The 26,509-nt window shown below is 42.1% G+C and overlaps 1 protein-coding gene and 1 pseudogene across 1 annotated transcript in view; both read left to right on the top strand.

The window, feature by feature from the left end:
• Positions 1-26,509, top strand: part of DYNC2I1 (dynein 2 intermediate chain 1) — a 302,447-nt gene that overhangs the window by 264,474 nt on the left and 11,464 nt on the right. Inside the window, exons 21-22 of the mRNA XM_053713831.1 lie at positions 9,214-9,345; positions 14,515-14,738. Of these exons, the coding sequence (XP_053569806.1) occupies positions 9,214-9,345; positions 14,515-14,738 (356 nt within the window). The remainder of the gene's footprint in view (positions 1-9,213; positions 9,346-14,514; positions 14,739-26,509) is intronic.
• Positions 23,668-23,810, top strand: LOC128661941 (uncharacterized; annotated as a pseudogene).

Raw genomic sequence — 26,509 nt, forward strand, 5'->3', positions numbered from 1 at the left:
AGTGACAGCTCTACACTTTTCTGAGTTTACTGGAAAGAATGCAAAATAAATAATGAAAGTATAATTTTTTAAATTATGCATAAGTATGAGGAATATTTCTCCAACATTGGTGTGTCCGGTCCACGGCGTCATCCATAACTTGTGGGAATATTCTCTTCCCCAACAGGAAATGGCAAAGAGCACAGCAAAAGCTGTCCATATAGTCCCTCCTAGGCTCCGCCCACCCCAGTCATTCTCTTTGCCGTTGCACAGGCAGCATCTCCACGGAGATGGTGAAGAGTATGTGGTTTTTAGTTGTAGTTTTTTATTCTACTATCAAGAGTTTGTTATTTTAAAATAGTGCTGGTATGTACTATTTACTCTGAAACAGAAAAGGATGAAGAGTTCTGTTTGTGAGAGGAATATGATTTTAGCAGCAGTAACTAAAATCGTTTGCTGTTTCCACATAGGACTGTTGAGATGAGATAACTTCAATTGGGTCAAACAGTTAGCAGACTTCTCTGCTTAAGGTATGACTAGCCATATTTCTAACAAGACTGTGTAATGCTGGAAGGCTGTCATTTTTCCCCTCATGGGGACCGGTAAGCCATTTTCTTAGTCTCAAACAGAATAAAGGGCTTAATATGGGCTATAAAACTGGTAGACACTTTTATGGGCTAGATCGATTGCTTTATTTGGGCATTTTATACAGCTTGAGGTTAAAATTCACACTTTATAACTTTGGGGAACGTTATTTTCACGGCAGGCACTGGCTTAGACACCTTCCCAGTCAGGAAGGGCCTTCTTTGTAGTAGGCAGAGCCTCATTTTCGCGCCATTACTGCGCAGTTACTTTTGAGAGCAAGACATGCAGCTGCATGTGTATGGGTCTGGAAGTAGTTGAAAAGGTCCCTAGAAGGCTTCATTTGGTATCGTATACCCCCCTGGGTTTGGTAAAGTCGCAGCAAAGGCTGTAGCTGGGACTGTAGAGGGGTTAAAACTATAAACGGCTCCGGTTTTGTCATTTTAAGGGTTAAAGGTCTGAAATTTGGGGTGCAATGCTTTGAGTGCTTTAAGACACTGTGGTGAAAATTTGGTTAAGATTGAACAATTCCTTCATAGTTTTTCACATATTCAGTAAAAAAGTGTGCCCTGTTTAAAATTTAAAGAGACAGTAACGGTTTTATTTTAAAACTGTTTTTGTACTTTATTGACAAGTTTAAGCCTGTTTAACATGTCTGTGCCTTCAGATAAACTATGTTCTGTATGTATGGAAGCCAATGTGTCTCCCCCTTCAAAATTGTGTGCAAATTGTGCCATAGCGTCCAAACAAAGTAAGGACAGTACTGCCACAGATAGTAATGTTGCCCAAGATGATTCATCAGATGAAGGGAGTAGACCTAGTTCTACATCATCTCCTTCTGTGTCTATACCAGTTATGCCCGCGCAGGCGACCCCTAGTACTTCTAGCGCGCCAATGCTTGTTACTATGCAACAATTGACGGCAGTAATGGATAACTCCATAGCAAATATTTTATCCAAAATGCCTGCATTTCAAAGAAAGCGCGATTGCTCTGTTTTAAACATTGTAGAGCAGGAGGGCGCTGATGATAATTACTCTGTCATACCCTCACACCAATCTGAAGTGGCCATGAGGGAGGTTTTTTCAGATGGGGAAATTTCTGATTCAAGTAGAATTTCTCAACAGGCAGAACCTGATGTTGTGACATTTAAATTTAAATTAGAGCATCTCCGCGCACTGCTTAAGGAGGTGCTATCTACTCTGGATGATTGTGACAACCTGGTCATTCCAGAAAAATTGTGCAAGATGGACAAGTTCCTAGAGGTTCCGGTGCACCCCAACGCTTTTCCTATACCCAAGCGGGTGGCGGACATAGTGAATAAGGAGTGGCAAAAGCCCGGTATACCCTTTGTCCCCCCTCCTATATTTAAGAAATTATTTCCTATGGTCGACCCCAGAAAGGACTTATGGCAGACAGTCCCTAAGGTCGAGGGGGCAGTTTCTACACTAGCCAAGCGCACTACTATTCCTATTGAGGATAATTGTGCTTTCAAAGATCCTATGGATAAAAAATTGGAGGGTTTGCTTAAAAAGATTTTTGTACAGCAAGGTTACCTCCTGCAACCTATTTCGTGCATTATTCCTGTCACTACAGCAGCGTGGTTCTGGTTCGAGGAACTAGAAAAGTCGCTCAGTAGAGAGACTCCGTATGAGGAGGTTATGGACAGAATTCACGCACTTAAGTTAGCTAATTCCTTTATTTTAGATGCCGCTTTGCAGATAGCTAGATTAGCGGCGAAAAATTCAGGGTTTGCAATTGTGGCGCGCAGTGCGCTCTGGCTAAAGTCTTGGTCAGCGGATGTATCTTCCAAGACAAAATTGCTTAATATCCCTTTCAAGGGCAAAACCCTTTTTGGGCCAGAATTGAAAGAGATTATCTCAGACATCACTGGGGGTAAGGGCCATGCCCTCCCACAAGATAGGCCTTTCAAGGCCAAGAATAAGTCTAATTTTCGTTCCTTTCGCAATTTCAGGAACGGACCGGCCTCCAACTCTGCAGCCTCTAGACAAGAGGGTAATGCTTCACAAACCAAACCAGCTTGGAAACCGATGCAAGGCTGGAACAAGGGTAAGCAGGCCAAGAAGCCTGCTGCTGCTACCAAAACAGCATGAAGGAGTAGCCCCCGATCCGGGACCGGATCTAGTAGGGGGCAGACTCTCTCTCTTCGCTCAGGCTTGGGCAAGAGATGTTCAGGATCCCTGGGCACTAGAAATAGTTTCTCAGGGTTATCTTCTGGAATTCAAGGAACTACCCCCAAGGGGAAGGTTCCACATGTCTCACTTATCTTCAAAACAAATAAAGAGACAGGCATTCTTACATTGTGTAGAAGACCTGTTAAAAATGGGAGTGATACACCCAGTTCCAACTGTGGAACAAGGACTGGGGTTTTACTCAAATCTGTTTGTAGTTCCCAAAAAAGAGGGAACCTTCAGACCAATTCTGGATTTAAAGATTCTAAACAAATTTCTCAGAGTGCCATCGTTCAAAATGGAAACTATTCGAACGATTTTACCTACAATCCAGTAGGGTCAATTTATGACTACCGTGGATCTAAAGGATGCGTATCTACATATTCCTATCCACAAAGATCATCATCAGTTCCTAAGGTTCGCCTTTCTGAACAAACATTACCAGTTTGTGGCTCTCCCATTCGGGCTAGCCACTGCTCCAAGGATTTTCACAAAGGTACTCTGGTCCCTTCTAGCGGTTCTAAGACCAAGGGGCATTGCAGTGGCACCTTATTTGGACGACATTCTGATACAAGCGTCGTCTCTGTCAAAGGCAAAGGCTCACACAGACATCGTTCTGGCCTTTCTCAGATCTCACGGGTGGAAGGTGAACATAGAAAAAAGTTCCCTGTCTCCGTCGACAAGAGTTCCTTTCTTGGGGACAATAATAGATTCTTTAGAAATGAAGATTTTCCTGACAGATGTCAGAAAGTCAAAACTTCTAAACGCTTGTCAAGTTCTTCACTCTGTTCCACGTCCTTCCATAGCTCAGTGCATGGAAGTAGTAGGGTTGATGGTTGCAGCAATGGACATAGTTCCTTTTGCGCGAATTCATCTAAGACCATGCTGAAACAGTGGAATGGGGACTTTACAGACTTGTCTCCAGTGATTCAAGTAGATCAGAAGACCAGAGATTCACTCCGTTGGTGGCTAACCCAGGATCACCTGTCCCAGGGAATGAGCTTCCGCAGACCAGAGTGGGTCATTGTCACGACCGACGCCAGTCTAGTGGGCTGGGGCGCGGTCTGGGACTCCCTGAAAGCTCAGGGTCTATGGTCTCGGGAAGAGTCTCTTCTCCCGATAAACATTCTGGAACTGAGAGCGATATTCAATACTCTCAGGGCTTGGCCTCAACTAGCAAAGGCCAGATTCATAAGATTCCAATCAGACAACATGACGACTGTTGCTTACATCAACCATCAGGGGGGAACAAGGAGTTCCCTGGCGATGAGAGAAGTGACCAAAATCATAAAATGGGTGGAGGATCACTCCTGCCACCTATCTGCGATCCACATCCCAGGAGTGGAAAACTGGGAGTCGGATTATCTGAGTCGTCAGACATTCCATCCGGGGGAGTGGGAACTCCACCCGGAGATATTTGCCCAGTTGACCCAATTATGGGGCATTCCAGACATGGATCTAATGGCGTCTCGTCAGAACTTCAAGGTTCCTTGCTACGGGTCCAGATCCAGGGATCCCAAGGCGACTCTAGTGGATGCATTAGTAGCGCCTTGGACCTTCAACCTAGCTTATGTGTTTCCACCGTTTCCTCTCATTCCCAGGCTGGTAGCCAGGATCAAACAGGAGAGGGCCTCGGTGATTTTGATAGCTCCTGCGTGGCCACGCAGGACTTGGTATGCAGACCTGGTGAATATGTCATCGGCTCCACCATGGAAGCTACCTTTGAGACAGGATCTTCTAGTACAGGGTCCATTCGAACATCCAAATCTAGTTTCTCTCCAGCTGACAGCTTGGAAATTGAACGCTTGATTTTATCTAAGCGTGGGTTTTCGGATTCTGTGATAGATACTCTGGTTCAAGCCAGAAAACCTGTAACTAGAAAAATTTACCATAAAATATGGAAAAGATATATCTGTTGGTGTGAATCCAAGGGATTCTCATGGAGTAAGATTAAAATTCCTAGGATCCTTTCCTTTCTCCAAGAAGGTTTGGATAAGGGATTATCAGCGAGTTCTCTAAAAGGACAGATTTCTGCTTTATCTGTCTTGTTACACAAACGACTGGCAGCTGTGCCAGATGTTCAAGCTTTTGTTCAGGCTTTGGTCAGGATCAAGCCTGTTTACAGACCTTTGACTCCTCCCTGGAGTCTGAATTTAGTTCTTCAGTTCTTCAAGGGGTTCCGTTTGAACCTCTACATTCCATAGATATCAAGATGTTATCTTGGAAAGTTCTGTTTTTGGTTGCTATTTCTTCTGCTAGAAGAGTTTCTGAGTTATCTGCTCTGCAGTGTAATCCGCCCTATCTGGTGTTCCATTCAGATAAGGTTGTTTTGCGTACTAAACCTGGTTTCCTTCCAAAGGTTGTTTCCAACAAAAATATTAACCAGGAAATAGTGGTGCCTTCTTTGTGTCCGAATCCAGTTTCAAAGAAGGAACGTTTGTTACATAATTTAGATGTAGTACGTGCTTTAAAGTTCTATTTAGAAGCAACAAAGGTTTTCAGACAAACGTCTTCTCTGTTTGTCGTTTATTCTGGCAAGAGGAGAGGTCAAAAAGCTACTGCTACCTCTCTTTCCTTTTGACTGAAAAGCATCATCCGATTGGCTTACGAGACTGCCGGACGGCAGCCTCCCGAACGAATCACAGCTCACTCTACTAGGGCTGTGGCTTCCACATGGGCCTTCAAGAACGAGGCTTCTGTTGATCAGATATGTAAGGCAGCGACTTGGTCTTCCCTGCACACTTTTGCCAAATTCTACAAATTTGATACTTTTGCTTCTTCGGAGGCTATTTTTGGGAGAAAGGTTTTTGCAATTCGTGGTGCCTTCCGTTTAGGTAACCTAATTGGCTCCCTCCCTTCATCCGTGTCCTAAAGCTTTGGTATTGGTTCCCACAAGTTATGGATGACGCCGTGGACCGGACACACCAATGTTGGAGAAAACAGAATTTATGCTTACCTGATAAATTACTTTCTCCAACGGTGTGTCCGGTCCACGGCCCGCCCTGGTTTTTTAATCAGGTTTGATGAATTTCTTTCTTTAACTACAGTCACCACGGTACCCTATAGTTTCTCCTGTTTTTTTCTCCTGTCCGTCGGTCGAATGACTGGGGTGGGCGGAGCCTAGGAGGGACTATATGGACAGCTTTTGCTGTGCTCTTTGCCATTTCCTGTTGGGGAAGAGAATATTCCCACAAGTTATGGATGACGCCGTGGACCGGACACACCGTTGGAGAAAGTAATTTATCAGGTAAGCATAAATTCTGTTTTTGGGTTTTATATCCCTTTAATTATATCTATCCTTTAACCCAGTCTTGATACTATCTTACATTTCAACAACCTCCCCATTCCTTCCATTTGTGATTCCTCTAACTTTCTACTGAAATGGCTACAATCTGGTTGCAGGCATCTAAACTACATAAAAACCAACATCACTAAGGAACTATGGTTGATCTTCACACAGCTAAAAAAACTAAAACAAAAAAACACAACTGTATTTACTCATCCTCCTAAAGATCTTAGCTAATAGAAACTCTCAACTGTGTTGTACTTTGCAGCACTGCCCTTTATTGGTTCGGGTATTGGTGTACTCATATCACATCTTCAGTGTCTCCTTTTTTGGTACTGTCTCTTATTTACTTCCTTTGTCAGTTTATTTTTCACAAGGCTCTGTTTTTAAACGTATTCTATTCTCATTATATATCAGGTCATTGGAGTACTTGGTCAACTCAGGGTTTCGGTATTGCTGCTGCAAAAGTCAGTAAATCCACTCCTGACACTACTTTTCAGCTTCTGTCACACATCACTAACTCCCCTTATACCATTCTCTCCTAGATGCCTTTCTGCTACCTTAAACATAATGTGTCCAAGATTGATTTAACAGTCATACTTTTAGTAATGTTTCCATGACACCCATTATCTCCCTTTGTTATAAATACTACATTTACATTAATTGAGCAGGCTCACTGTGACTCCAGGCTCTTTCAAACCTCACATCCAGCAACTAGCTCAGTCATATCAACTTCATCTATGAAATATTGCTTAGATGCAGTCATTTATCAATAATAACTGTTAAAAAAAATCCTCATTCGCTCTCTTAGGTCTATAGTTATTGTAGCTGAATGCTAACTGGTATCCCCCTCATCCATCTCTCTTTAACTTCTTGTACAGCATCTGCTGTCTTACTTAGCAAATTTGTACATTAGCTCCCCTAGTCTTCTAAATTACTTTCAAGATATCTGTCCTCATTTCCAAATACACTTCCCCCTGGCTCGTCCACTGATATACAACTGCTTTTGTAAACCTTTCCCACAAACACATGCAAGACGTCTCTCTGACTTTCTCTCATTTCCATACCTTGTTAAAACCCAAAACTCTTAAATCACACCTTAAAACATCCTTCTTAAAGTGATTGTAAACTTTAACGAATTAAAGCCCAGTATCAAATAATAATCTTAAAAACAGGGCCTTTTAATTAATTTAAGGTTACAAAGATGCTTATTTTTAAAAACATTTTTGCGTTATAGTAATCACAACGCCGATCCTCCGCCCAAAATTGGTGATAAAAGTAAATTGGAAAGTTGTTTAAAATTACATGCCCTATTTGAAACATGAACACTTTTTTTGGACTTGACTGTCCCTTTAATAGAACTAATACTAAGATCACTCCCATTAAATCTGCTTGCACTACTGTGCTCCTAAACGCCAAAATTAAACCCTGTACTTAACCTGTTTATAAACCAATTTATTCCTTTTATTTTTCAGCATGGCAAATATGTATACAGTATGTCTTATAGATTTTAAGTTTGAGAAGGGGCTTATTAGCAGATAGAGCAGATAGAGCATACAACTTTCCAATTTTACATATATTATCTAATTTGCTTTCCCATTGAATCATTTGATGAAAACCATACCTAGGTAGACTTAGGTGCAGCAATGCACTACTAGGAGCTAGCTGCTTATAGTTGACTGCACATATATACTTCTTATCATTGGTTCACCCAAGGTGTTAAGCTAACTTCCTGTAGTGCAGTGTTGCACCTTCAACAAAGAATACCAAAGAAATGAAGCAAATTTACTGATAGAAGTGAATTGGAAAATTGTTTAAAATGGTCTGGTCAATCTGAAACATCAAGAAAAATTGTGGGTTTCATATCCCTTTCACTTCTAGTATTGTAATCTATATCAATTTGTGTTACTCATCACTGTATAACCAATTAATACATTATAAAAAAATAACCAGTGGAACCATCTATTCTGTTTGCTATATTAATTCTCATTAGTCTTATGGATATCCTCATAATTAAATAAATCTATATCATTTTCCCTTCTCTCCTCTAAACTATACATATTAAAGTCATGAAATAGTTTGGTGGAAGTTTTATTTTTTAGACCAGCTATCATTTTAGTAGCCTTCCTTTAAAACTTATGTAGTTTGTTTATATCCTTCTGTAGATATAGTCTACAGAATTGTGCACACTATTATTTGTTGTGTCATAAAGACCTTACTTTTTCTGCTTTGTATATCGCTTCCTTTACAACCAAGCATTCTTCTGGCCTTACCTGTCCTGCTTTATTACATTGTTTACTAGATTTCATGCCATCTGAAATAATAATTACCAAGTCCTATCATTTTTATTATATACTAAATGAATATCATATTATTTGGATTGCAGTGGTTCTTTATTGGTTTTGCTTTATCTTCCCAGTACAGCTTTCTGGTCTGTTTTCCCGTCTGAATTCCTAACTGTGCAGACTGACTGTGTTTCACCCTTATTTTACTCCTGTACAAACATTCTAGGCAGGAGCAGTTGATTCATGAGTTGTGATGTGCTTAATTTGAATTAAAAAAGAAAATAATTGTGCGGGGGTTGGCCATAATGTTGTTAAAGGACCAGTAAATACAGTATATTTGCATAATAAACAAATGCATGATAAAAAGACAATGCAATAGCACTTCAAATGAGTAGTAGTTTTTTTTGTGACAAATTTCAAAGTTATATCTATTTCCACTCCCCCTGTATCAGGTGACATCCATCAGCCAATCACATAGGCATATACGTATATTCTGTGAATGATTGCACATGCTCACTCTGAGCTATGGACTATTAAATATTAAAAGATTGTGCACAATTTGTTAATAGAAGTAAATTGGAAAGTTGCTTAAAATTGCTGCTCTATCTGAATCATTAAATCATTTTGACTTGAGTATCTCTTTTATTTTACTGTACCACATAAATTTGTCTACATTCTGGTATATATTTCATCTATTAACTGACTGTTATCTTGGAGCAATTAGCAAGAACTCTTCTCTATTCATTTCTATTTTCCTGTTTATGTTTTATAATAATCTCCAGCACAACTCTGATTATGTATTTACAGCTGTTAATGTGCAGATTGTTTGAGGAACTGTCTTACAATGAATGCTGCTTACTTCATGGTAGTAATGTTATGCTTTCCCGACAGGGTGTTATAACTCACGGTACATTAAATGGACTAATGCAACCGCCAAAGCAGTATAAACCACTGCATAGCAAGATGAGGCCTGCAAAGATCACTGCAATTGATTTCTCCCCATTTGAAATACCTGCATTTTTAGTAAGAAAGTGTGCTTGATTTTTGTTTTAAATATTAAAGAGATGCATCTCATAATTTCATGTATCTATTCTGCAAATACACATCCATGCTGGTCAAGAAGGGTTCCATCTTTTATGGAAAACAATGCCGGCCATGCTCGTTACCATACATTTGCATAAACAATAATACAGCATAAATGAGGAACTAAAGCCAATTTTAAATGATCATTGGTTTATCGTTAGATTTTAACACACTTTGACGAAGTTTCACCATGATAGCATCTTTATGTCTATATTTAATCTTTATTTTCAACTTTGACCTGAATGTTAAACATATCGGCCATGTCTGTAAAATACCAGCTGGGTGGCAACTCTGTGGTCAAACAATGTGGCTTTTCAAAAAGAAAAGCAACCATGGAATGAGACTTGTATTATATGTGCCTGGAAGTATTGAAATTGTGAAGCTAACAGGAAATACATACATTATGAACCTTCATTGACTGATAAAGAAAACTCTTAAATTTCTATTGGTGGACAGGTAAATGTTTTGACAGGAATAAAAGTGAAAGACACATAACCCTTTTAAATATACTTTTCTCTTGCAAGGTGTATCCAGTCCACGGCTTCATCCTTTACTTGTGGGATATTCTCATTCCCTACAGGAAGTGCTAAAGAGAGCACACAGCAGAGCTGTCCATATAGCTCCCCCTCTAGCTCCGCCCCCCAGTCATTCTCTTTGCCGGCTCTGACAGCAGGGCCTCTCTGCGGGAGGTGAATGTGGTATTAGATTTGTAGTTTAATATCTTCAATCAAGAGTTTGTTGTTTTTAAATGGTACCGGCTTGTACTATTTACTCTGTAGCAGAAATGTGATGAAGAATTCTGCTGAGAGGAAAATGATTTTAGCATGTTGTAACTAAAATCCATTGCTGTTCCCACACAGGACTGAGGAGTACCAGAAAACTTCAGTTGGGGGGAACAGTTTGCAGGCTTAACTGCATTAAGGTATGTTTCAGTCATCTTTTTTGCTAAAATTTAAAAATTAGAAGGTTTACTTAAGAAAATATTTGTTCAACAAGGTTTCCTTCTCCAACCCATTGCCTGCATTATTCCGGTAACTACTGCAGCGGCCTTCTGGTTTGAGGCGCTGGAGGAATCGCCCCAGACTGAGACCTCATATGACGAAATTATGGATAGAATTAAGGCTCTAAAGCTGGCTAATTCTTTTATCACGGATGCCACCTTGCAATTAGCTAAGTTAGCGGCAAAAAATTCAGGTTTCGCCATAATGCCGCGCAGAGCGTTTTGGCTCAAGTCATGGTCGGCCGATGTGTCGTCAAAATCTAAATTGTTAAATATCCCTTTCAAGGGGAAGACCCTTTTCTGGCCAGAATTGAAAGAGAATATTTCAGAAATCACTGGGGGAAAGGGCCATGCTCTTCCTCAGGACAAACCCTTTAAGGCTAGAAACAAAGCTAATTTTCGTTCCTTTCGTAACTTCAGGAGCGGTCCGGCTTCAGCCTCTACAGCTGCAAAGCAAGAGGGTAACGCTTCACAGCCCAAGGCAACCTGGAAGCCTTACCAGGGCTGGAACAAGGGTAAACAGGCCAAAAAGCCTGCAGCTGCTACCAAGACAGCATGAAGGGGTAGCCCCCGATCCGGGACCGGATCTGGTAGGGGGCAGACTCTCTCTCCTCGCTCAGGCTTGGGCAAGAGATGTTCACAATCCCTGGGCAGTAGAGATTGTTACCCAGGGATATCTTCTAGAATTCAAGGACTCCCCTCCAAGGGGAAGGTTCCACATTTCTCGTCTGTCTTCAGACCAGACAAAGAAAGAGGCGTTTTTACGCTGTGTAGAAGATCTACTCGCGATGGGAGTGATATGTTCAGTTCCAATTGCAGAACAAGGAACGGGCTTTTACTCAAACCTGTTTGTGGTTCCCAAAAAAGAAGGAACTTTCAGACCAATCCTGGATCTAAAAATTCTAAACAAATTCCTCAGAGTCCCATCATTCAAGATGGAGACCATTCGAACGATCTTACCAATGATCCAGGAAGGTCAATATATGACTACCGTGGATTTAAAGGATGCGTACCTACATATCCCTATCCACAAAGATCATCACCAGTTTCTCAGGTTCGCTTTTCTGGACAAGCATTACCAGTTCGTGGCTCTTCCCTTCGGTTTGGCCACTGCTCCCAGAATTTTCACAAAGGTGCTAGGTTCCCTTCTGGCGGTGCTAAGACCGCGGGGCATAGCAGTAGCACCTTATCTAGACGACATCCTAATTCAGGCGTCGTCTTTTCCCAGAGCCAAGGCTCACACGGAGATTGTACTGGCCTTTCTAAGGTCTCACGGGTGGAAGGTGAACATCGAAATGAGTTCTCTGTCCCCGGTCACAAGGGTTCCCTTCCTAGGAACACTAATAGATTCGGTAGAAATGAAAATATTTCTGACGGAGGTCAGAAAGTTAAAGCTTTTAACTACTTGCCGAGTACTTCATTCCATTCCTCAGCCATCTATAGCTCAGTGCATGGAGGCAATCGGATTAATGGTAGCGGCAATGGACATAGTCCCTTTTGCTCAAATACATCTCAGACCACTGCAACTGTGCCTGCTCAAACAGTGGAATGGGGATTACGCAGACTTGTCTCCTCAGATGCAATTGGACCAGAGGACCAGAGACTCTTCTCTGGTGGTTGTCTCAGGATCATCTGTCTCAGGGAACATGTTTCCGCAGACCAGAATGGATAATTGTAACGACCGATGCCAGCCTGTTAGGCTGGGGTGCAGTCTGGGACTCCCTGAAAGCTCAGGGCCTAGAATCTCTTCTCCCGATAAAAATTTTGGAACTGAGAGCGATATTCAATGCGCTTCAGGTATGGCCTCAACTAGCTGCGGCCAAATTCATCAGATTTCAGTCAGACAACATCACGACTGTAGCTTACATCAATCATCAGGGGGGAACGAGGAGTTTCTTAGCGGTGAAGGAAGTATCCAAAATGATCAGGTGGGTGGAGGATCACTCCTGCCATCTCTCAGCAATTCACATCCCAGGAGTGGACAACTGGGAAGCGGATTTTCTAAGTCGTCAGACTTTACACCCGGGGGAGTGGGAACTCCACCCGGAGGTTTTTGCTCAGCTGACCCAGCTATGAGGCACTCCAGAATTGGATCTGATGGCGTCCCGTCAGAACTCCAAACTTCCTCTATACCGATCCAGGTCCAGGGACCCCAAGGCGGTATTGATAGATGCTCTAGCAGCGCCTTGGTCCTTCAATCTGGCTTATGTCTTTCCACCGTTTCCTCTTCTCCCTCATCTGGTCGCCAGAATCAAGCAGGAGAAGGCTTCGGTGATTCTGATAGCGCCTGCGTGGCCACGCAGGACTTGGTATGCAGACCTAGTGGACATGTCATCTGTTCCACCATGGACAATGCCATTGCGGCAGGACCTTCTAATACAGGGTCCATTCAAGCATCCAAATCTAGTTTCTCTGCGTCTGACTGCTTGGAGATTGAACGCTTAATTCTATCAAAGCGTGGTTTCTCTGAGTCAGTTATAGATACTCTGATTCAGGCTAGAAAACCTGTCACCAGGAAAATCTACCATAAGATATGGCGAAAATATCTTTGTTGGTGTGAATCCAAGGGTTACTCATGGAGTAAGATTAGGATTCCCAGAATATTCTCGTTTTTCCAAGAAAGATTGGAGAAAGGATTGTCAGCTAGTTCTTTAAAGGGACAGATATCTGCTCTGTCTATTCTCTTACACAAGCGTCTGGCAGAGGTTCCAGACGTTCAAGCGTTCGCTCATGCTTTAGTCAGAATCAAGCCTGTTTATAAACCTGTGGCTCCGCCTTGGAGTCTTAATCTAGTTCTTTCAGTTCTTCAAGGGGTTCCGTTTGAACCTTTACATTCCATAGATATCAAGTTATTATCTTGGAAAGTTTTGTTTTTGGTAGCTATATCTTCTGCTCAAAGAGTTTCAGAATTATCTGCTTTACAGTGTGATTCACCTTACCTGGTGTTTCACGCAGATAAGGTTGTGTTGCGTACCAAACCTGGTTTTCTTCCTAAGGTTGTTTCTAACAAGAACATTAACCAGGAAATAATTGTTCCTTCTCTGTGTCCTAACCCATCGTCAAAGAAGGAACGCCTGCTTCACAATCTTGATGTGGTTCGTGCTTTAAAATTCTATTTACAAGCAACTAAGGACTTCAGACAAACATCATCCTTGTTTGTCATTTATTCTGGTAAGAGGAGAGGTCAGAAAGCGACTGCTACCTCTCTTTCCTTCTGGCTGAAAAGCATCATCAGGTTGGCTTACGAGACTGCTGGCCAGCAGCCTCCTGAACAAATTACTGCTCATTCTACCAGAGCTGTGGCTTCCACTTGGGCTTTCAAGAATGAGGCTTCTGTTGAACAGATTTGTAAGGCAGCGACTTGGTCTTCACTTCATACTTTTGCCAAATTTTACAAATTCGATACTTTTGCTTCTTCGGAGGCTATTTTTGGGAGAAAGGTTTTGCAAGCAGTGGTGCCTTCCGTTTAAGGTACCTGTCTTGTTCCCTCCCTTCATCCGTGTCCTAAAGCTTTGGTATTGGTATCCCACAAGTAAAGGATGAAGCCGTGGACTGGATACACCTTACAAGAGAAAACAGAATTTATGCTTACCTGATAAATTACTTTCTCTTGCGGTGTATCCAGTCCACGGCCCGCCCTGGCACTTAAGTCAGGTAAATAATTTTATTTTTTGTTTAAACTACAGTCACCACTGCACCCTATGGGTTCTCCTTTTTCTCCTAACCTTCGGTCGAATGACTGGGGGGCGGAGCTAGAGGGGGAGCTATATGGACAGCTCTGCTGTGTGCTCTCTTTGCCACTTCCTGTAGGGAATGAGAATATCCCACAAGTAAAGGATGAAGCCGTGGACTGGATACACCGCAAGAGAAAGTAATTTATCAGGTAAGCATAAATTCTGTTTTTTTTAAGCTAAATATATACTTATAATTATTAGACATATTGCATCATCTCCATTCTAATGTTATGTGAGTCATTTACCAAAACATAGGTTCACAAGTATTTTTTTTTTTTTTTTCAGATTTAACTGCGTTTTTATGGATTTAAGTATTTTCTCAGTTACATATTACTAGTTTTCTGGTAACAACTTTTTTTTTTATATACATTTAAGGCAGGGTGTTCAGATGGATGTATACGATTACATATGACAAGTGCCGAAGCGCCTGCCTTGCAGTGGACTGACAGTACGGATGGTCATTCTATTACTGCACTGCAGTGGTCTTTAACAAGACCTACTGTCTTCTTTGTCCTGGATTCTGCTTTTTGTATTCACATATGGGATTTACTGCAAAATGATTTGAAACCAGTAGCCAAAGAGCCCATCTTGTCTGATCAGTAAGTAAATTTAATATTTTCTTTTCATGTATTTTTATGTTTGAGTGAATTTATCTGCCTTGTTGGTCACCTAAAAGACACGTTTACATGTATTACTCTTGAAAAATGTAGGGGATTAATAGTATAAAGCTTTTAGTTTTCAAAAACATCTTTGTGGCCTTTTCTCCAACATAGGTGTGTCCGGTCCACGGCGTCATCCTTACTTGTGGGATATTCTCTTCCCCAACAGGAAATGGCAAAGAGCCCAGCAAAGCTGGTCACATGATCCCTCCTAGGCTCCGCCTACCCCAGTCATTCTCTTTGCCGTTGTACAGGCAACATCTCCACGGAGATGGCTTAGAGTTTTTTAGTGTTTAACTGTAGTTTTTCATTATTCAATCAAGAGTTTGTTATTTTCAAATAGTGCTGGTACGTACTATTTACTCAGAAACAGAAAAGAGATGAAGAATTCTGTTTGTATGAGGAAAATGATTTTAGCAACCGTAACTAAAATCCATGGCTGTTCCACACAGGACTGTTGAGAGCAATTAACTTCAGTTGGGGGAACAGTTTGCAGTCCTTTGCTGCTTGAGGTATGACACATTCTAACAAGACGATGTAATGCTGGAAGCTGTCATTTTCCCTATGGGATCCGGTAAGCCATGTTTATTACGATTGTAAATAAGGGCTTCACAAGGGCTTATTTAGACTGTAGACATTTTTTGGGCTAAATCGATTGATATTAACACTTATTTAGCCTTGAGGAATCATTTATTCTGGGTATTTTGATATAATAATATCGGCAGGCACTGTTTTAGACACCTTATTCTTTAGGGGCTTTCCCAAAGCATAGGCAGAGTCTCATTTTCGCGCCGGTGTTGCGCACTTGTTTTTGAGAGGCATGGCATGCAGTCGCATGTGAGAGGAGCTCTGATACTTATAAAAGACTTCTGAAGGCATCATTTGGTATCGTATTCCCCTTTGGGTTTGGTTGGGTCTCAGCAAAGCAGATACCAGGGACTGTAAAGGGGTTAAAGCTTAAAACGGCTCCGGTTCCGTTATTTTAAGGGTTAAAGCTTCCAAAATTGGTGTGCAATATTTTCAAGGCTTTAAGACACTGTGGTGAAAGTTTGGTGAATTTTGAACAATTCCTTCATGTTTTTTCGCAATTGCAGTAATAAAGTGTGTTCAGTTTAAAATTTAAAGTGACAGTAACGGTTTTATTTCAAAACGTTTTTTGTACTTTCTTATCAAGTTTATGCCTGTTTAACATGTCTGAACTACCAGATAGACTGTGTTCTGAATGTGGGGAAGCCAGAATTCCTATTCATTTAAATAAATGTGATTTATGTGATAATGACAATGATGCCCAAGATGATTCCTCAAGTGAGGGGAGTAAGCATGGTACTGCATCATTCCCTCCTTCGTCTACACGAGTCTTGCCCACTCAGGAGGCCCCTAGTACATCTAGCGCGCCAATACTCCTTACTATGCAACAATTAACGGCTGTAATGGATAATTCTGTCAAAAACATTTTAGCCAAAATGAACCCTTGTCAGCGTAAGCGTGGATGCTCTGTTTTAGTTACTGAAGAGCATGACGACGCTGATATTAATATCTCTGAAGGGCCCCTAACCCAATCTGAGGGGGCCAGGGAGGTTTTGTCTGAGGGAGAAATTACTGATTTAGGGAACATTTCTCAACAGGCTGAATCTGATGTGATTACTTTTAAATTTAAATTGGAACATCTCCGCATTTTGCTTAAGGAGGTATTATCCACTCTGGATGATTGCGAAAATTTGGTCATCCCAGAGAAACTATGTAAAATGGACAAGTTCCTAGAGGTGCCGGGGCTCCCAGAAGCTTTTCCTATACCCAAGCGGGTGGCGGACATTGTTAATAAAGAATGGGAAAGGCCCGGTATTCCTTTCGTCCCTCCCCCCATATTTAAAAAATTGTTTCCTATGGTCGACCCCAGAAAGGACTTATGGCAGTCAGTCCCCAAGGTCGAGGGAGCGGTTTCTACTTTAAACAAACGCACCACTATTCCCATAGAGGATAGTTGTGCTTTCAAAGATCCTATGGATAAAAAATTAGAAGGTTTGCTTAAAAAGATGTTTGTTCAGCAGGGTTACCTTCTACAACCCATTTCATGCATTGTCCCTGTCACTACAGCCGCATATTTCTGGTTTGATGAACTGATTAAGGTGCTCGATAGTGACTCTCCTCCTTATGAGGAGATTATGGACAGAGTCAATGCTCTCAAATTGGCTAATTCTTTCACTCTAGACGCCTCTTTGCAATTGGCTAAGTTAGCGGCTAAGAATTCTGGGTTTGCTATTGTGGCGCGCAGAGCGCTTTGGTTGACATCTTGGTCGGCTGATGCGTCTTCCAAGAACAAGCTACTAAACATTCCTTTCAAGGGGAAAACGCTGTTTGGTCCAGACTTGAAAGAGATTATCTCTGATATCACTGGGGGTAAGGGCCATGCCCTTCCTCAGGATCGGCCTTTCAAGGCAAAAAATAGACCTAATTTTCGTCCCTTTCGTAAAAACGGACCAGCCCAAGGTGCTACGTCCTCTAAGCAAGAGGGTAATACTTCTCAGGCCAAGCCAGCTTGGAGACCAATGCAAGGCTGGAACAAGGGAAAGCAGGCAAAGAAACCTGCCACTGCTACCAAGACAGCATGAAATATCGGCCCCCGATCCGGGACCGGATCTGGTGGGGGGCAGACTCTCTCTCTTCGCTCAGGCTTGGGCAAGAGATGTTCTGGATCCTTGGGCGCTAGAAATAGTCTCCCAGGGTTATCTTCTGGAATTCAAGGGACTTCCCCCAAGGGGAAGGTTCCACAGGTCTCAGTTGTCTTCAGACCACATAAAAAGACAGGCGTTCTTACATTGTGTAGAAGACCTGTTAAAAATGGGAGTGATTCATCCTGTTCCATTGAGAGAACAAGGGATGGGGTTCTACTCCAATCTGTTCATAGTTCCCAAAAAAGAGGGAACGTTCAGACCAATCCTAGATCTCAAGATCTTAAACAAATTTCTCAAGGTCCCATCGTTCAAGATGGAAACCATTCGGACTATCCTTCCTTCCATCCAGGAAGGTCAATTCATGACCACGGTGGATTTAAAGGATGCGTATCTACATATTCCTATCCACAAGGAACATCATCGGTTCCTAAGGTTTGCATTCCTGGACAAACATTACCAGTTCGTGGCGCTTCCTTTCGGATTAGCCACTGCTCCAAGGATTTTCACAAAGGTACTAGGGTCCCTTCTAGCTGTGCTAAGACCAAGGGGCATTGCAGTAGTACCTTACCTGGACGACATTCTGATTCAAGCGTCGTCCCTCCCTCGAGCAAAGGCTCACACGGACATCGTCCTGGCCTTTCTCAGATCGCACGGCTGGAAAGTGAACGTGGAAAAGAGTTCTCTATCCCCGTCAACAAGGGTTCCCTTCTTGGGAACAATTATAGACTCCTCAGAAATGAGGATTTTTCTAACAGAGGCCAGAAAGACAAAACTTCTGGACTCTTGTCGAATACTTCATTCCGTTCCTCTTCCTTCCGTAGCTCAGTGCATGGAAGTGATCGGGTTGATGGTAGCGGCAATGGACATAGTTCCTTTTGCGCGCATTCATCTAAGACCATTACAACTGTGCATGCTCAGTCAGTGGAATGGGGACTATACAGACTTGTCTCCAAAGATACAAGTAAATCAGAGGACCAGAGACTCACTCCGTTGGTGGCTGTCCCTGGACAACCTGTCACGAGGGATGACATTCCACAGACCAGAGTGGGTCATTGTCACGACCGACGCCAGTCTGATGGGCTGGGGCGCGGTCTGGGGATCCCTGAAAGCTCAGGGTCTTTGGTCTCGGGAAGAATCTCTTCTACCGATAAATATTCTGGAACTGAGAGCGATATTCAATGCTCTCAAGGCTTGGCCTCAGCTAGCGAGGACCAAGTTCATACGGTTTCAATCAGACAACATGACGACTGTTGCGTACATCAACCATCAGGGGGGAACAAGGAGTTCCCTAGCGATGGAAGAAGTGACCAAGATTATTCTATGGGCGGAGTCTCACTCCTGCCACCTGTCTGCTATCCACATCCCGGGAGTGGAAAATTGGGAAGCGGATTTTCTGAGTCGTCAGACATTGCATCCGGGGGAGTGGGAACTCCATCCGGAAATCTTTGCCCAAGTCACTCAACTATGGGGCATTCCAGACATGGATCTGATGGCCTCTCGTCAGAACTTCAAAGTTCCTTGCTACGGGTCCAGATCCAGGGATCCCAAGGCGGCTCTAGTGGATGCACTAGTAGCACCTTGGACCTTCAAACTAGCTTATGTGTTCCCGCCGTTTCCTCTCATCCCCAGGCTGGTAGCCAGGATCAATCAGGAGAGGGCGTCGGTGATCTTGATAGCTCCTGCGCGGCCACGCAGGACTTGGTATGCAGATCTGGTGAATATGTCATCGGCTCCACCTTGGAAGCTACCTTTGAGACGAGACCTTCTTGTTCAGGGTCCGTTCGAACATCCGAATCTGGTTTCACTCCAGCTGACTGCTTGGAGATTGAACGCTTGATTTTATCGAAGCGAGGTTTCTCAGATTCTGTTATCGATACTCTTGTTCAGGCCAGAAAGCCTGTAACTAGAAAGATTTACCACAAAATTTGGAAAAAATATATCTGTTGGTGTGAATCTAAAGGATTCCCTTGGGACAAGGTTAAGATTCCTAGGATTCTATCCTTCCTTCAAGAAGGATTGGAAAAAGGATTATCGGCAAGTTCCCTGAAGGGACAGATTTCTGCCTTGTCGGTGTTACTTCACAAAAAACTGGCAGCTGTGCCAGATGTTCAAGCCTTTGTTCAGGCTCTGGTTATGTTTACAAACCTTTGACTCCTCCTTGGAGTCTCAATTTAGTTCTTTCAGTTCTTCAGGGGGTTCCGTTTGAACCCTTACATTCCGTTGATATTAAGTTATTATCTTGGAAAGTTTTGTTTTTAGTTGCAATTTCTTCTGCTAGAAGAGTTTCAGAATTATCTGCTCTGCAGTGTTCTCCTCCTTATCTGGTGTTCCATGCAGATAAGGTGGTTTTACGTACTAAACCTGGTTTTCTTCCAAAAGTTGTTTCTAACAAAAACATTAACCAGGAGATTATCGTACCTTCTCTGTGTCCGAAACCAGTTTCAAAGAAGGAACGCTTGTTGCACAATTTGGATGTTGTTCGCGCTCTAAAATTCTATTTAGATGCTACAAAGGATTTTAGACAAACATCTTCCCTGTTTGTTGTTTATTCAGGTAAAAGGAGAGGTCAAAAAGCAACTTCTACCTCTCTCTCTTTTTGGATTAAAAGCATCATCAGATTGGCTTACGAGACTGCCGGACGGCAGCCTCCTGAAAGAATCACGGCTCATTCCACTAGGGCTGTGGCTTCCACATGGGCCTTCAAGAACGAGGCTTCTGTTGATCAGATATGTAGGGCAGCGACTTGGTCTTCACTGCACACTTTTACCAAATTTTACAAGTTTGATACTTTTGCTTCTTCTGAGGCTATTTTTGGGAGAAAGGTTTTGCAAGCCGTGGTGCCTTCCATTTAGGTGACCTGATTTGCTCCCTCCCTTCATCCGTGTCCTAAAGCTTTGGTATTGGTTCCCACAAGTAAGGATGACGCCGTGGACCGGACACACCTATGTTGGAGAAAACAGAATTTATGTTTACCTGATAAATTTCTTTCTCCAACGGTGTGTCCGGTCCACGGCCCGCCCTGGTTTTTTAATCAGGTCTGATAATTTATTTTCTTTAACTACAGTCACCACGGTACCATATGGTTTCTCCTATGCTATTATTCCTCCTTAACGTCGGTCGAATGACTGGGGTAGGCGGAGCCTAGGAGGGATCATGTGACCAGCTTTGCTGGGCTCTTTGCCATTTCCTGTTGGGGAAGAGAATATCCCACAAGTAAGGATGACGCCGTGGACCGGACACACCGTTGGAGAAAGAAATTTATCAGGTAAACATAAATTCTGTTTTTCATCCATCACAATTGTCACATTACATTAAAAAAATTAAATCACATTGCCAGTGTTTAGGGAATTACCCATTATTAACTTCAGGGATAAATACAGCATCACCCGCCCGTCTGCATTTGCAAATTGTCAGCTCTGCATATTGCTGTGAATACAAGCACTGATTAAAACCTTGATTATCTATAATTTAAAGTCAACGAATGCTTGTTTTTTATATGTACATCAATAATAATTGAAAGTGTGAACAGATGTTTCTCTTTGTATGGTTGGTGGCTACCCACATACGCTTGTGATTGTCTCAGCACTTGTGCTCAGCTAGCTTCCCATGGTACATTGCTGCTTTGGAGCTTATTTTAATTATGTGTTTAACCTCTTTGCAGGGGTTAAACCCATGATTATTTGCAAGAAATGGTGCAGTAAGAAAGCAATCTGTCACCTTGTGGCCCATAATTAAAGGCACCAAGCCTACAACAGTGTCCTAAGTGCAGTGCTTTGTATGTTATTATGTGGATGAGGCAGTAAACGCTGGCAAGCTATATTAAGTGCTAGTGTTTTACTATATTATTATGCTTTACTGAATTCCATTAGTTGCCATTTGGCTTCACTTAAAGGGACAGACTACACCAGAATTGTTATTGTTTAAAAAGATAGAAAATCCCTTTATTACCCATTCTCCAGTTTTGCACAACCAACACAGTTATATTAATACACGTTTTACCTCTGTGATTACTCTGTACCTAAGCCTCTGCAGACTGACCCCTTATTTCAGTTTTTTTTAAAAGACTTTCATTTTAGCCAATCAGTGCTGACTCCTAGGTAACTATACAGGCATGAACACGTAATCTACATGGCACATATGAACTAACGCCCTCTATTTATGAAAAACTGTCAAAATGTATTCAGATAAGAGGCTGGCTTTAAGGGCTATGAAATTAGCATATGAGCCTACCCAGGTTTAGCTTTCAACTAAGAATACCAAGAGAAAATACAAATAAATCTCAAAAGTGATCACATACAAAAAAGTGATATAAATAAATGCGATACAAATAATAAAAAAAAAAAACGAAGGATATAAGCCAGTATTTCAATCTTCAATATAATCCAAATAACGTGTAAAAGTCCAACTTTCGATTCTTTGTATATTCCAAATGAATACATAAAATGTATCAAATATATGTGCCAGTCTTATACTAGCACATATATTTTATACATTTTATGTATCTTTTTATTAAAATTCGCTATTTTACCAAGTGTTCCTGTATCGCTGTATAGCTGACTCGGTGGCTTATACCGAAACTGTGTACCGAGCTGTGTATCAGCTCCTAAGATTGTGAGTATACACCTTTGCCAGGACACTTTGAGCTGTGTCTATACGGTATCACACTATTATTTCTCTCTTTGCCGAGTTCTTATAAATAGATATACATCTGATCCTCAGCTGCTTTTTTTTCCGCTGATCCTGACAGCGTTGTGAATCAGGACCAGTATATACTGACGTGTCTTTTACATATTGCACTCATTTGATTTTTTTAAGTATTACACTGTCAGTTTTATTCTATTGGGAATATACAAAGAACCGAACGTTGGACTTTTACACGTTATTTGGATTATATTGTAGATTGAAAGACTAATTCACGCTTATATCCTTTGTTTTTGGTTTTTTATTTGTATCGTGTTTATTTCTAAGAATACCAAGAGAGCAAAGCAAAATTGATGATAAACGTAAATTGGTAAGTTGTTTAAAATTACATGCCATAGATGCATTATAAAAACATAATTTATGTAAGAACTTACCTGATAAATTAATTTCTTTCATATTGTCAAGAGTCCATGAGCTAGTGACTTATGGGATATACAATCCTACCAGGAGGGGCAAACTCTCCCAAACCTCAAAATGCCTATAAATACACCCCTCACCACACCCACAATTCAGTTTAACGAATAGCCAAGTAGTGGGATGATAAAGAAAGAAGTAAAACGCATCAAAAAAGGAACCTGGAAATAATTGTGCTTTATACAAAAAAATCATAACCACCATAAAAAGGGTGGGCCTCATGGACTCTTGCCAATATGAAAAAAATGAATTTATCAGGTAAGTTCTTACATAAATTATGTTTTATTTTAAAAGATATGACGAGTCCACGGATTTCATCCTTACTTATGGGATATCGCCTCCTGGTAAGCAGGAGGAGGCAAAGAGCACCACAGCAGAGCTGTATATATAGCTCCTCCCTTCCCTTCCCTCCCCCTCCAGTCATTCTCTTTGCCTGTGTTAGTAAGAGAGGAGCTGGCAAAGTGAGGTTTTAGTTTAGTTCTTCAATCAAGAGTTTATTATTTTTAAAGTAGTGCCTCTGAGTGCTGCTTTGTGCTGGGGTGTAGCCTAGACCAGATCAGTCTCTTCAGTAAAAAAAAAAAGAGAAGCATCTGGTGGCTTTAAAGTAATAGGAACTGGTGGGACATTATTCTCACTGCACCTCCTATACATATTTGCTGCCCTAATATAGATAGCCTAAGCACTTTTAACTCAGGCTGATCTTTGTCCACAGGGCTATGGGAGGGAGAAGACCTCTGAAAACCTGCTGGACTGCCATGCTGTCGCTCAGCTTTCAAGGTAAGTGCTGACTTTTTGTTCTGGGGGATCTCAGATAAGTGGAGCACTTTATTATGTGGTTTGGACTCCTGCATGTAAAAGGAGGGACAACACATTTTTAGCAGGGGCTAAATATCCAGTTGAAACTATGGTTCTGGACAGTCACATAAGCAGGAGCTGAACATAGGGCTCTTAATGTGATGGGTCAAGTCTCCTCTCCTAGTGGGATAGGCCTATAGCAGCTGCTTTTAGACAGACAATGGGGTTAATGTCGGTTTTTGAGCTGGTTCCGTTTTTTTGACTTTACAGACCGCATAGGTTAAGATGGGTTGTATGACAGGAGAGAAGGTTAGCACTCCCCTTGACAAGGTTGGAAGAGGTCCTAGTGGCCTTTCAACACATATACGGTTAAGGCATCTCTAACCATTTAAACTATAACATTAGACATGGTGTATGGCTCATTTTTTTGTGCTACATTGCAGGCGGCAGCCTGCTTGTTCCCAATATGTGTCTGAGTGTTTTCACTAGCTCCCGGTGGCCTATCTATACGAAGTTTTAATGGCGACCGGGAGATTCTTTGCTATACGCCCACGATGGGCGGAGTTACTGGTTCGCGCCGTTTTTCGGGCGCTTTTGCTGTCTATGGGACATAGTTTTTGCAAGTGCCGGGAGTTGGAGAGGCTTCACGCCCACGATGGGCGGAGTTACTAGTTTGCACCGCTTTCGGGCGCTTTCTCTCTCTCTGGGGTATTTATCTTGCAAGTGCCGGGCCTTCCCGCCCACGAGGGGCGGAGTTCTGTGATGAGATTTCGCTCTTATCCTTCATATAATATTATACCGGGGTCAGAGCATCTCACACAGCCCAGTTTGTTTCCCTTTTCATTGTGGGTATAATAAGCTGTGAGAGTACAGTTTGCCTGCTTTTATATGACTTGTTTTACTTAACGTGTGTTTCACAAAAGGGTAATGAGGGGTTAATAGGCATCATGTTATGAAGTTTTTCATGAGCCTTAAGTTACATACATTTGGGTTGGGCACTTCAATAGCTGCTGCAGTTAATCTTTCCAACCCTGCATGTTAAAGACAACGTTACTGTTTAGTATTTAAAGTGACAGTAACGTGTTTTTCCTTGGTTATTTTTTGAAAGATTTCAGCTGTTTATTTGGTATTCCTTCTTGGTGATCTTAGAATGGAATAAATGCACACATAAAAGGACGAAATAGAGTTTTATTTTAAGATTTAAAGAGACAGTACCGTCCTTTTCTGTACAAATTTTTATCATAGACTTTCAGTTGTTTATTTGTTCATTCATCCTTTGTGATTTGGGATGGAACAAGAGCGTACATAATGAGGTTAATGAAACAGTTTTCATGTTCTGTATGTACCATTTCTAGGGAGATTGCTATTTGGAACGGATTGACAAGGGTCAAGTTATGCCATTCTTTTCTCCTTTTGTGTTCCAGGGAGTTTTCATGGCGCTGCTCCAGGGAGTCTTATAGCCCACATACGGTACCCTGCACTTCCTTTTACACTCCATTTGGAGACATGGTGCCTTATATGTTTTGTTTCCACGAGGTAGGAAACATTCCTTGCAGTAGTTTCTTTTTCCAATGCTTCCTCCATATTACTGAAGGAGGGAGGTATTTTAGGATTTTCTGGAAGATGTTCCCGATGGCTGACGCTGTCAGGGAATCTGGACGGACGGTTCCTAAGGTGGAGGGGACTATTCCGTCTTGGCCAAGCAAGTTACTATTGCTATTGCGGATAGTCGGGTTGGCTAAGTCCCTATGGAGAGGGTCTACTTTAAAATCTATGTTCTCCAAGGTTTGCTATTCCATTCGGCTGTGTGCACACTTGTGCAGCAGCATATTGATTCAATGTTCTTTGAGGACTCTCTTAGGCCTGCGACTTTTTTAAAGAATCTCCAGATGTATCTTTAAAGTCTAGGTTCCTGGCAATGCCTTATAAGGAAAGACTTTGTCCTGGAGAGACAATTGCCTTATTTTAAGTAAGAGGGAATCTATTTGCAATTCATTTAGCTGGGAAACCCAACCATTCTTGGAACATGGGTGAATACTCGAGATAACTCGCTACTGAATCCGAGTCCGCATGTAGGATTTTGCCCGCGATCCGGGATCGGATCTTGTAGGGGGCAGACTTCCTTATTATTCGGGCTTGTGTGCAGGATATTCAGGATCCCTGTCCCAGGGGTGCAAACTGGGTTCGGAAATTCTCCTCAAGGAAGATTTCCTTTTTCACAAATATCTGCAATCCAGATAAAATGAGAGGCGATCTTACACTGTGGGAGAGCCCTCTTTTCTTGGGATTAACCTGTCCCGTTCCTCAAGGGTCTACATATGTTTCTCAGAGTTCCATTTTTCAAGTTGGAATCTATTACGTCCATTCTTCCATTGATCCAGGAGGGTCAATTTAGGACGACAGTGGATCTAAAGGATGCATATCTTCATGTTCCGATCCACAGAGCTTTCATAAGTTCCTGTGGTTTGTCTTTCTGGATGAACATTTTCAGTTTGTGGCCCTTCCTTTCGGTCTGGGCACGGCACCCAGATTTTTCACAAAGGTTCTGGGGTCTCTGCTGGCGGTTCTCAGACCGCAGGGCTTTGCAGTGGCACCTTATCTGGACAATATTCTGATCCAGGCGTCGTCTTATCAACTGGCAAGGTCTCATTCCGACATTGTCCTGTCCTTTCTGCGGACTCACGGGTGGTAGGTGAATCTAGAAAAGATTTCCCATACTTCCACAGACTAGGGTTCCCTTTCTGGGAACTCTGATCGACTCTCTATCCATAAGAATCTTTTTGATGGAAGTCAGAGAGTTAAAGATTCTGAATACATGCCGTTCCCTTTGGTCCAATCCTCGGCCGTCAGTGGCTCAATGCATGGAGGCAATTGGATTGATGGTGGCAGCAATGGACATCATTCCGTTTGCTCGTTTTCATCTCAGATCTTTACAACTGAGCATGCTCAGGCACTGGAATGGGGATTATGCAATTTTGTCTCCTCAAATAGATTTGAATCAGGACAAGAGACTCTCTTCTTGTGGTGGTTGTCGCCAGATCATCTGTCCCAAGGGATGTGGTTCCGCAGACCTTCATGGGTGATAGTGGCAGCGGACGCCAGCCTGATAGGGTGGGGTGAAGTCTGGAA

Source organism: Bombina bombina, chromosome 5, assembly GCF_027579735.1.
Source record: "Bombina bombina isolate aBomBom1 chromosome 5, aBomBom1.pri, whole genome shotgun sequence".
In the NCBI taxonomy this organism is placed as follows: Eukaryota; Metazoa; Chordata; class Amphibia; order Anura; family Bombinatoridae; genus Bombina; species Bombina bombina.